The sequence below is a fragment of the Podarcis tiliguerta genome (assembly GCF_965153285.1).
Source record: "Podarcis tiliguerta genome assembly, chromosome: 1".
Lineage (NCBI taxonomy): Eukaryota > Metazoa > Chordata > Lepidosauria > Squamata > Lacertidae > Podarcis > Podarcis tiliguerta.
The window spans coordinates 85,841,566-85,854,103 of NC_139534.1; the positions used below are offsets into that span (position 1 = coordinate 85,841,566).

General features: G+C 40.9%; 1 protein-coding gene across 12 annotated transcripts in view; it reads right to left on the bottom strand.

Moving 5' to 3' along the window:
- CKAP5 (cytoskeleton associated protein 5) overlaps positions 1–12,538 on the bottom strand; it is a 58,529-nt gene that overhangs the window by 12,785 nt on the left and 33,206 nt on the right. For 6 of the 12 annotated variants that reach the window (XM_083455270.1, XM_083455265.1, XM_083455259.1 and 3 more), the window contains exons 24-35: positions 11,661–11,789; positions 10,691–10,885; positions 10,076–10,208; positions 9,048–9,136; positions 7,981–8,049; positions 7,502–7,627; positions 6,246–6,395; positions 5,654–5,857; positions 5,059–5,194; positions 3,739–3,932; positions 2,293–2,465; positions 556–729 (exon numbers count right to left, since the gene is read on the bottom strand). In XM_083455270.1, the coding sequence (XP_083311396.1) occupies positions 556–729; positions 2,293–2,465; positions 3,739–3,932; positions 5,059–5,194; positions 5,654–5,857; positions 6,246–6,395; positions 7,502–7,627; positions 7,981–8,049; positions 9,048–9,136; positions 10,076–10,208; positions 10,691–10,885; positions 11,661–11,789 (1,772 nt within the window). The remainder of the gene's footprint in view (positions 1–555; positions 730–2,292; positions 2,466–3,738; positions 3,933–5,058; positions 5,195–5,653; positions 5,858–6,245; positions 6,396–7,501; positions 7,628–7,980; positions 8,050–9,047; positions 9,137–10,075; positions 10,209–10,690; positions 10,886–11,660; positions 11,790–12,538) is intronic. The other 6 variants (XM_083455261.1, XM_083455268.1, XM_083455266.1 and 3 more) reach the window with 1 other exon arrangement.

Here is a 12,538-nt window from a genome sequence, read left to right on the forward strand (position 1 = left end):
GCTTTCAAAGAATTTGAACACTTTGGCAAAGGATATGAACAGGAGATAGTACTGTCCATAATAAGCTTTAAGATTCCATACCCCAACCCAACCTCCAACCTTTGCATTAGCCTGTGAGAAAGAAAAAATATGGCCTGTGACCTCAATGGGAACGATGCCATTCTCAGGATGCCCAGTGTAGCAACATGTAAATTCCATAACTGCACAGCAATACCATGTTTAATGCACACCATTCTGAACACACCTCTGGTAAGAATTTAGTATGAAATGTGAATGAAGCTATTAGCCATTGTACATGTGGCTAATAAAAATATTTGGGGAAGGGAGATGATATTTGAAAGAATAAGCAGCTATATAAAGTGCAGTTTGAAAGCCTTCCTGGTTTGACACATAGTTTCCACATTTTAAAGCTTCTCCCTGAAGCTTCTTCTATATAAGGGAACTTGGCTTCATATAGGAGATTGATATACCTAAACCACACACACACACACACACACACACACACACACTCCCCCCCCCGAGTTGCCCCATTAGCAGCCCTTGATCTGCACTCACTTGGGTTCAGGGATCAAAACTGGTTCAAATATATCATCCAGTTTGTGCTGGACAAGTGCTGGCATTTCACATCGCACTCTGCCATTATCATTTTCTATCTCATCTAGATCCAGTTGAAACTCCCGTGGAACTGCATGCGTCGTCTCCGAGTGGCCACTCATGTTACGGGCTTGGCTACAGAAACCAAGAAAAGCATTTTTTTTTATTATCAGGGTTCCACAAACCTACCCATCATGTCACCCGTGGTGACTGCCCCTCCATCCCACACCCCCAGCACACACAAACCTTTTCAAGTTCTCCATAAGCAGCATATAACTTGGAGAACAGTGCCTTTTCTCCCTTCCTGATAGGATTTTGCAAGAGGCACAGCCAAATCAATTACCCATCCTTTCCCCAAGTTTTTTGCGGTTCACAGAGGACTCTAGAGAGAAAATAGGTTTCTCTTTCTCTCTGGGCTTTTGCAGGATTTGGGGAAAAGTTCATAGTGATCACAAGTAATGGTTGGCTATTAAGCCAAGCTAACATTTGTGGACCCGATTATTATGGCTGATGCAACAATCCATGCTGGCATCTATCACTAGTTCCTAATCTTCCATATCGACATAGCTAAGGAAATCTATTCAGCCCCGTCAGCAATTACCGTAGGTGCTGGGAATCCAGAATGTTTTGATAATGTGCTGCTGGCTTCCCCTCAACACCTATAGGCCTTGCAGCAGGGGCAGCAGCAAAGACATGCTCTACTGCACAATGCTAGACTGAATGTGACAGTTGAACAATCCTGGTAGGTTCATTATTCGGCTCTCTTCCCATATAAGGGAAAGACATTACAGTAAATGCAGCCCAGCAAGCACAAAATGCCCTAGAATGAATTTTGCACTCTCCAAATTCAACTCCCCATTATGCCTATTTTGCTAGAGCCTGCCTACACAAAAGGGCATTTTGGAATAGAAAAAAGCACATGGCATTAGGAACAAGAAGTGTTTCATTTCTAGAAGTGGTTCTAAGCTTAGATTTACTTCTTAATTTCCTTATATGAGCTTCCCAAATAATAGCTGTTGCATTACATTTGATGCTGATCAGGCTCCAGGTATCTCAAATCTTCTACCAGTGACTCAAGACTGGAAGGGTTAAAGCAATCTGGTCTTACAATGTACCCCGCTGACACTAGTCAGATTCCTGAAAATTGCCAAGTTTAGCTCTTTTACAGCTGAGAGGTAAGCCACTATTATCAGTATTATTTTAAAAAACCAAAAACATAGCCAAGAAACAGCAACCTGCCTGACACCACTCAATGATTTTGACAGCAAAGATGGAACTTGAAGCCAGGCTTCCCAAACAGCACACTTAATATGAATCGTTGCATTGAAATCAATGGGACTTATTCTCAAGTAAGTTTAGGATTAGGGCATGGGAAAGGTAAGACAAAGCTATAAGAGCCCTGCTACCAAGGATTTAGTGGTCAGTACTTACATCCTATAAGTGCGATACATAATTCTGTCCATGGAGAAGCAGTGAAAAAAGGCACAATACCATTTAGAAAGCATTCAAGACACGACAAAACAAATGAAGTAAGGTTCAAACATTTTGATTTGCAGCATTTTTTTTTTTGCAGTTTGCGACACATGCAGACATTGATGATTAAAACAAAAGACAAAAACACAAGGCAACAGCAAGGTATGCTTTTTGCACAGACTGTGGAAATGTCAGGCAAACATTGCATTTCCCCACTTTACATACTTGAGCTTGGACGACATGTCTTCAGCCGGCCCTTTCCTCAGCATGTTAGCATTGGCACTGGCACTCTGAGCCCTCTGTGGTTTCTCTTCCACCTGCTTTGCTGAAGTGGCATTTGGCCTCTTAGCAGACCGCTTTATTCGCTCCTCCAACATGCTCATGTCTTTCTCTGAAAGCTGTACAAGAGCAGCAACTTTTCAGTGCCATGACAGGTATGCTCCTTAGTTCAGACTCCAATGCCATTAAGAGTGATTCAAAACCTTTGCTGTTCCTGTGTACTACTAGACTTACAACACAGCTAACCCCACCCCTTAGCCTAGTTCTTGTACTCAGCAATTATGCCTACTGATGGACTGCCTGTTTAGTTATAAAGTGTACCAAAATTCCTTCAAGCATCAAGTAGGAACAGGCAGAATCTGGCATTTAAGTAAATAAAATACCAACACAACACCACCCTCTACAGCACTGTGAAGGAAACATGGTCCAGTTTGGGAAACAGGCTAAAGGAATTTGGAGAAGCAGCAATTTTGGGGGAAAAAATATTATTCCAATAATACTTTCTTAGTGAAGATTTATGTAGTTTGAACCACTGAAAAAGCAACATCTATTTATGAAGAATTTGATGGAATTAGAGAAATCAGGTATTCATGACGGAAGGAAAAGCCAAAGCTTCATTGCCTCCCATATAATCCTGATTAGGAATCAAAAGAGTGGTTATGGACTAAAAGGAACCAAAGACTGAAGGCTGTCATTTCCCCTGGGAACTTCCTCCTCTAGTTTCCTGTAGGCAAGTGCACCCCAGCCCTTCTATCAAATGGCACCTCAGAGGACAACCATGTGAAGCTACTTTTCAATAAGATCTGAGAGCAATTTTATCTTCTTCTATATGCACAACTATGTAATAAAACAAAGGGGCTATTGCTTCCCCAAATTCCTTGTCAGTTTTGGAAACCAACCTATTCTCTTTGTGTTGCAGTTACCTATGGTGCATTCCGAGTGCTCCTATTACTCCCAGTGCACCTCTCAATGCAGACAAGAATCATGGAATATGTGAGATGAGGATGAGTGGCTTGTATGTGCCTTCTCCTCTGACTCATGCAATTACCTTCAGCTCCTCCCTGCTCTAATAGTCCTAAAGTATTTTGAATTACAAGGCTCAAAGCAAACAGAGAAGCCAAACTGCTTTTGTATGTTGCTGTTTATAAATACACATTCCTTACAAGGAAGACAGCACCTACTCCTGCTTCACAATTCATAACTGTTCTAGAGTTCAGAATTCATCATTTTTTAAAAAAAGTAGTATATTTGTTCTTGACACTCAAACAGAGCATTCAACATTAATCGCAACTGACCTGAGGAACCTGACTATCCATTCATGAAATCACCTGAGTGACACACTACTAAACGTTCATTATTTTAAATATTGCCTGTCCATTTCGGTTTACTCACATTTCCAATCTGCTTGAACACTTGGTCTCCATGAACATTGTAAACTGTTACAATGGTGTTGAGTGCAGCATTTCTGACAGTGTTGTCCCTGTCACCAATATGAATGGCAATTTCCTTTAAGACTTTGCCTGGAGTTGGCTGGCACACATTCATGCCGTATGATTCAACAAGACATCCCAGCTCTTCCAAGCATTCTACAGAGAAACCAAACAGAAATGGACATCTATGAAAACAAAAGGCTGCACCCATTTGGTTTACGAAATACTTGTTGATGCTTTTGTATATTCTACACCTGATTTATTATGAATAAAAATAGAATCTTTTATAGTAATTTTATGAACCCCATGTGTTTGCAAGGGAAAGGTAGAGTAGTATCCAACTAAGTTACAAAATCAATTAAATTAATAGACCTATGTTAGTTAGCAAATGTACATTACTTTCAACTGCTCTACTGTGTATATGAAGAAAAATGGATGCAATCCTTTGTCTTCAAGAATGCTGAGTAACCCAGAATTAAGTCTTTGCTAGTTCACATTCTTCATTCATTTGCTTAAAAGTTTTCAAGAAAGCACTGCTTGAAAAACTTAATCCAAAACTTCAGCATAAAGCCTCTGAATTACAACTCATCAAGAACCTCAGTTTCCTTTGGCTGAATAGAAATAATGATTTTTGTAAAAATTGCATAATGGGTGAAAATTAGCTTACGAATGCCAGGATATCCTGGCATCAGGACGCACCTTCCTGAAATCATGGAGAGCTGTTGCCAGTCAGTGTCGACCAGGGTAGCCAATGTGGTCCCTTTTAGATATTATTGGATTACAGTTCTCATCAGCTCCAGCCAGCATTGGCAATGGTCAGGTATGATGGGAGCTTTAGTACAGCAACATCTGGAGGGCAATGCATTAGCCATACCTCAAGGTAGACAATAATGAGTTAGGTGGGCCAATGGCATAAGGCAGCTTCCTATGTTGAAATGGATTCAAGTCCACAAAATCTTATGCCGTAATTATTGTAGTATAAGGGACCACAAGGCTTTGTTTCTGTAAACTTAATATTCTAATCTGCAGTGCATTTTAGTGACCAACAGCTTCTGCTAAAGCAGAGCTTTCCAAACTGTGTCACAACACATTGAGTGTGTCAGCTGCAGTGTGTAGGTGTGCTGCACAAATGATCCTCACACTCCTCCCAGGGCTGGAAAGGGGTTAGTTTAACCTCTGGTTTGATAGTAAAAGTGAATTACTGTGTCGTGAAATGATGAATGTCTAAAAAGTGTGTCACCAATATGAAAAGTTTGGAAACCTCTGTGCTAAAGCATCTCACCTGCCCGCTGTTTTGAGTTCTTTGACTTTGTTCCTTCCATGATAAAAGTGAACATCTTGCTGGCTGGGTAGACAAGGCACATCCTGTTTAGAATGGCACGCACATCTCTGCGGATAACATCTTTTGGTTCCCCAACCTGGAAGGTGAGGAGGAAATATTTGCAGATTTACAGAAGCTGGAAGAAGCCATTAGTATGCTGATTCTGGAGAGAACTGGCTCCTAGTCCACCCCAGCCAAGTCTTTCTCTCAAACATTGTGCCTTCCAGTGACTGGGGAAAAAGAATACTGGGAAGTATGAGGATAAGGGATAAATGATGGATATTGTATGATGTATATATGAGTTGTAAAAATCCATTAAAAAAAAGAACACCCTGGGTGTTGGGACCACTGGATACAGCAAGGAGGGAGAAAGGTTCATATTCCCTCTGAGTGGGAAACGCCATGAAAGGCAGAACTGATGGAAATTGGAATACTCATTCCTATTGGCTAGAATGGTAACTGTTTTCCAGTTCTGGTTCTGCAGGCTCCAGAGAAAGGTGGGCTTAGTGTATTTCGTGAGTGACGTGACTCAAAACCTTTTGCCAGATTTGGATACCTTCAAAACAAGGTAGGGGATGAAGGAGGTGGCCTCATTTTCAGTTAGATGGTACTCTTCTTGGTTCAGCATGGCAAAAAGCAGCTTGAGGTACTCCAGGACCTTCATCAGGACACTTGTGTTGGTGTCAAAGAATCGCAGTGTGAGCCACTTCAGGATTAGATCCAGACAGCTGATCACTGCATCCCTTTCACTATCCAAGTGCTAGAAGAAAAAGCAAATTGCAGTGTCAAGTTTGGACAAATAGGCAGCACTTAAAATAAAATTAAAGAGTCATCTGACAAGCCAAACAATAACTTGGAAACTTTCCTGGTACCAGACACTGAAAGATGGCTGGCCCGCACACGCATAATGGCTACTTGCATCGGCTCCTATAATTAGCTTCACTGTATACACCTGTTGCACAAGGCCTAGATGAGAAAACTGGGAGGCTGATACTAATTGCCCTATTCTTACGAGACTATAATGTAGGGCTCTGCGTTGAACAGGGAGTTTCCAAAGCTTGCATGCTCTGGGAAACCTCCTTTATACTTTCACCACCAACGTTGCTACTATAATTCTTCATCTACAACCACAAATACAGTCTTCTCACCTCAACCATAACAGCAATAGCTTTGTTGTGGTGCTGAAAATCTGCATGGAACATCTCATCTTGCAACCACTTGGCAACACAGCTGGACATCTGAGTCTTCAGTTGCTCAATATATTCATCACGAGGAGTAGTAAAGTTCCATTTCAAAACCTGCGATGGGGAAAAACAGTATCAGCACCCTGCTCAAGAGAAGGTGTGAACAGCATTAACTTCAATCCCTGAACCTAAAAAATTCACCTCAAGGTTAGGAAGGGGAGAGGGAGACTGCTTATTTTAAATAAAATATACCTATAATGATTTATCTGGTTGGTAACACATCTGGTGTTAGATGGTTTAGGTTAAAAAATATGTAAATAGTACCTGTCTTCTAATTATACAGATATCAAAACAAATTCATGTTGGGAGAGAGATGGAAAATATTTTCCTTCACAAATGTATCTGTTGACTTAAATATTGATACAATAAATTTTGTTTCAATTCCCAGTACAGTATTATTTTATCCTCACAATAACCTTGGAGTGGATTAGACTGAACCTACGCCAATTGCATTGACCTATTTCATACTTAATAACAGTGCTTTATGTGAAAAAAGGAGGTGCTGGTATGCACCCTCTCCCCCACCACTGCTTCTCGCCCCCAGAGGCATTGTGGCAAGACCCACCAAAGTGGATCTACCACAAAGTGGCGTGGCTAGAGCAGCCATTTACTTGACATGCAGACCACTCTTGTGGTACAGCTAGAGTGGCCCACGCAGCAAGAAAAGGAGGAAAAAGCAACGTTGGCCACTCTAGCCATAACACTTTGTGGTAGAGGACTGCAGTGGTTACCACCTCAAAAACAACAACAACAAAAAACAACCCTGCCTAACCAGCAACCATAGTTTAGTGCTATACAAACAAGCGGTAAGCATCAAGCTCATATGTTTCCTCTCTAGCACTTTTGTGTGGAAAACACGGCTGTGTTTTTTTAAATGAAAAAGCATTAACAGGTTACTCCTAAAATGAATAGCATTTAACTTACAGTAGTTAGGTATCTGCTACTGCTAACTTTAGGTATCTGAGTAAGGATGTTTGGGAAGGGTTATAAGAGTGCTTTTGCAGACAATAATATTTGTATGTAGAAATACTATTATCTGCAAAAGCACTCTTATAACTCTTGCCAAACATCCTTACGTAGATACCTAAAGACCAAGTAACAGGTTCTGTATCAAAGTTCCAGCAGAGTCCTAGAGATCAGAGGTTGTTAATTTCTCTCACCTTTAATCCTTTTTCATCTTTCATCCTTTGCTCTTTCCCATTTGGTACTAAGATAAAAACTGGACCAGATCGGTCATCATCATCCTTCAAGTTGGATTTACTTGGTACTTTCTTCCCCTGTATACCCTAAAAAAAACCACAACACTGAATACACTTTTTCAAAATCACAATCTCCTAGGTTGCAATCCTACACAATTACCTGGAAGTAAGCTACATTGAACTCAATAGCACTTACTTCTGAGCAGGTAGTGTAGCACTGCACTCCCAGTATGTTTTACTCAGCAGAAGAAACACTATCCCGCTAGCATGCAGGAGAAAGAGATTGCCCACTCATAAGTTGTGTTAAAATGTGTGCTGAAGCCTTCAGGTGTATATTTTAGTACTATGAAGAAGAAGCCCACCACAGTGCGTAGATTTTTAGTGTAGCAAGATTTCCTTCCAGGTCAGTGCACTAGTCACAGGTGATACCCACTTATTACCTGTTTGGTAGGCTTGTTCTTTGTCAGATTGCTATTGCCTTTGGTGAGGCTTGTATTAGCATCAGAAGGCTGAAATAAGTCATAAAATGCTCAGTGGTTAATAGCAGGCTCCAAATCATACCATTATATTTCTAGTGTATGCCACATCAGCAATATTTTTAATCCCTCTGAGTGATGCATAAGGTAAATATGGACCATACTTTGTTATGTGCAAGCCTGCTGTACTTGCTTACAAACTCCAAATAGGAACTACAATGCATCTAAAGGTAAGACTGGGGAACAGTCAGCCCACAGACTCCTCTCCTCAGCTCCTCATGGCAATTAGGTTTAGAAAAAAGGACCCATTTGTGTAAATGGGACTTTTTAAAACCCTAACTGCCTAACAGGGAAGGGAGGATTAAACCTTCCCTGTACACCACCATCCTTCTCCCCACTTCCAAATCACCCTCCCTGTCATGGCAATTGTACTTGGAGATAAAATTCCCATTCTCTCACTCATTGTTTATTCTCATTACTACAGGGTGAGGTGAGGAGGGGAAGCACTAGGCTAGAGTGCTGCTAGAGTGCTGCTGCAGGGTAGGAAGAGGAAGAGAGTGATGGTGGCAGCAGAGACAGAGCGAAAAAGTGCTCCACCATCAGCTCTGGCTCTGCCCACCAACTTGAGCTCCCATCACTCGCAATAAGCAGCTCCTAAAAGTAGTATGGACGTAAATGGGCATACAAATCTGGCCTAACATGGAATCAGATGGGTCCCTTTCAGTCCAATAATATTACTCCAATAATATTACTCCTAGAAGTGGCTCTTCAAAAACTCTGGCTATCCCAGCTACCCAGTCCTCCCCCCCCCCCTAAAACAAACCCCACCCTCAATATATTTTGAGATTTTGCTCCAGACAGAGAGCACATTATTACCACAAAACTGTTTATTTTATAGAACAGGATTGCTAAACGTCTTAATTATCAAATCTCCATATAGTTTACACTAAATGTAAAATATATAAAACACAATGAAACTTCCTAGACTTCAACCTTGTAAACCACTTCCTTTGTGCTGAAGTAGAATTTACCTTGGATTTGGGGGCTGTTCCTCCTGCTTTGGCTTTTTTGGCATCAGCCTTGGACTCCATGGTGCTGGACGAATAATCTTCACCAGAACCTTCAGATCAACATAATTTTAACTACACAATAAGGCTGGAAACAGACGCAGCATGCAACAAGTTCCCCCCACATAAAGCAGATTTCAGCTTGCACCACGTCCCACTGCAAACTACTTTTAAAAGCAACTTTCACAAATGCTTTGTAATGTTCTATTTATGTCAGAATTTTTACATCCCCTTTCTTAGACATATGAAAAATATGTCTCCTGCTCAAAGAATCCACACTCTTTAATCCATACTAGACATGCTCAAACCCTTGAGAAGTACCTTTTTGAATCCATTTGGTTCTTATTAGGAAGGAAACCATCACTAAGACACAACATAAACTTTTTGTCTGGATCTTGCTGAAGCAGCAAATTGTACATCCAGAAGTATCTAAGATTGATTGAGTGCTTAGAGTTGCTCTACCCTTAATGTTCCAAAGGCCGGGGGACGGGGACACACACCATTCCTTTAGTGTTGGATTACTCAGCTAGTATTCCAAGATAGACAAAGAAATTGTTCTTGTCAATTGACCCCAACAAACCTGCAAATTACACATATTCTGAGGGTAACATAGGACCAAGCCACTTGTAAGTCTCCCAAGTCTTTTGTTCTGATACTATGGGAAGAAACATGATAGGCGAAAAACTAAAGCCTTTTCCATTTTATTCAATGTGAAACCACTGTGGAAATAATTCAGATAGGTCTAAACTTACAAACAATATGCTTAAAATGACTGCTCCTTGCCCAGACAGCACATCATGACCATAAGATTGTGATTACAGGCTTCTATGCCATAGACCCAAGGAACTTCAGTAGGATCCTGTTTATAATCTCCTAGATTTTGCAGTGTCTATCTGTAGACACACCTGGTTTATAAATATAATGGAACCTCTATTCCTCTTAAAATACAGATTTGCTTAATGTGGGATGTCAATGGAATGAAGAAAGATTACCTGATGCAACTTGAGATTTGGCTGCAGCAGCTCCTACTGCTCTGGAAGATGCCTTGGAAAGTGGAGCAGGTTTGGCAGGCATATTAGCTTTGGCTTTTTCAAGCATGGCCAGTACTTGGTCTTTGGAAGTTGGCTAGAAAGCAAAAGAAAGAATTTAAAAGGCACCTAATGGCACATGCCTCCTATTTTGCAAATCACTACATACATGGAAAATAGTTTTTTCTTAACAGACATCTGGGGGTCAACATAGTTGAAAGAAGACAGTGATCACATTCCCAGTACCAACGATATTGTGAATATACTTCATCCAATGTACAAAGTTGTTAATTTGCAGTTTTATAAGTTGCCTTATACAGAATCAGAACATCTGTCCAGCTAGCTCAATATTGGTTATATTGACCCCAGGTTTTCAGAGAGAATTCTTTCCCAGTTCTACCTGGAGAAACCAGGGATTGATCTCAAGACTTTGGCATGTAAAACAAATGCTCTACTACTGAACTACATTTTCTCCACTGTTTAATTTCCCATAAAGCAAATGATGTTACACACAGAGAGACATATGCAGATGTTCACACCCCCCCATTTGTACTCAGTTATTTTGTTTGTTTGCTATACCTTAAGCTTGCCAGTGGCTTTGGCCATCTTCTCAAAGCCTAGATGCATCATAAAGAATGGCAGAGCATCTTGTGCCTTTTTACGGACATCTCCATTTCGATCTTCAAGGCAAGAGTATAGGTGAGGCACACATAAAACCAAGTCTGATGGAACAGAGCGAAGAGTGGGGAGCTTATCAGCCAGCCAGCCTAAAAGCTGGGAGAAAAGACAGAAGATCCCTTAATTCTGCAGAAAGCAATACACCTTGGATAGACATAATACTTGGATAGACACCTTGGACAGACATAAGTACACACATTTTCTGCCAATCCAATGTTTTCAGAAGGTTCCCAGAAATCTTATTCCATGTCCTACAGAACATTTCTCAAATGTAACAACCAAATGATGACAGTTTATTTAGTTGTGGTCATAGGAATATCCTGCTCCCAGTTCAGAAGATATGAACATGCATGACTGAAACTGCAGTGAGGGGTAAAAGTAACTGCTAAAGGGGAGAGAAAGGTATTGCTGAGATATTCATCACTATTACTGTGTGTTGTGATCTTGTCTGGTGTAGTTGGTTTAGGGGAATAATCCACTCTTGCCTGGCTTACTCCTGCTCACTTGAGGGGAACAGACTTTCATTGACAGAGCAAGGCCTCCACTTCTGCTCCCCCTCTCTCGAAATGAGCTGCAGAGAGTTCAGGTGTGCGCAGGAAACACAATAGTTGTTGGTACAAGTTTACAGTTTGTTCAAGAATAAAATAGTAAACCCTCAAACTGCTTCAGAAAATTCCTATTTGATACTTGCCACTCTTGGGACACTAAAAGGAAATGGAGCATCCAAAAGTACAATACAAAGAAAGGCCTCATTTCACTACATTACATATATAATTTACCTACCTAATTTGACATAATATAAAGTAGCTTTTCTCAGTTTCTCTTGACAAAGGATAAATGCAAAGTTCATTTACATGGAACAATCTTTTACCTCTTGCCTTAGGAAAGGATTCTCCTTTTTTAGCTCTTCAGAAAGGTCCTCCCCTTCCAGCCACTCTTTCATGCCTGTCTGCTCTATCCAGGCGTTCACGGTTGTTAGAGAAGCTGCTCGGACATTACTCTGAAGAAAAAAAACAAGATTTACACATGCTAAACTTCAGCAGCGGTAAGAAAATCAACAGAGCAAGGTTTGGGGGTCTTTTTGCAAATATTTCTCTCTCCCTCCGTGTTTCCCATTAAAGGTAATTTTATTACAGTACACAGGTTGCTTGAAAGACTGCAAGGGTCAGGGAACAATGGCTTCTCACTATACAGGCCCAAGTGGAAAGCCATTAAAAGATTCCATGACTTTTATAAGGAGTTCCTACCTGTCTAACACATTTGTGTATGATACTTACAAAATAATTTTGGAGGGAGAAGGAAAGGAATTTAGTCTTCCTTGTACTCCCCGCTCTTCCCTAACTGACCTCAAACCTTCTCACCCTGACTCAGCTTCCATGCACTAATCATTTGCTGAACGAGGAACCATGGTGCATGTCAAACGAGGATTAGTGCTAATGTGACCTTTCAAAACACTCAGTGTTTTGTGGACAGACAGCACCTGAACTCAGCGAAATATTCAACTTACACCTCTTTCTTGACGTGGAAATTACAGCAAATACAAAAAAGTGTACACTTCCTACAACAGAGACACAAAACTTTGAATCCTGAGTATACTAATGCTATCCAATATTAGAAGCGCTGCATGCCAGTGGTGGGTGTGTCCACCCCGCACTCTTTCTGCACAGCACTCTTTATACACAGCTAATAAGGCCACACTGCTTTCCCAGCTTCCCAACACCACACAACCCAGGTGGTTACAGAGAGGAG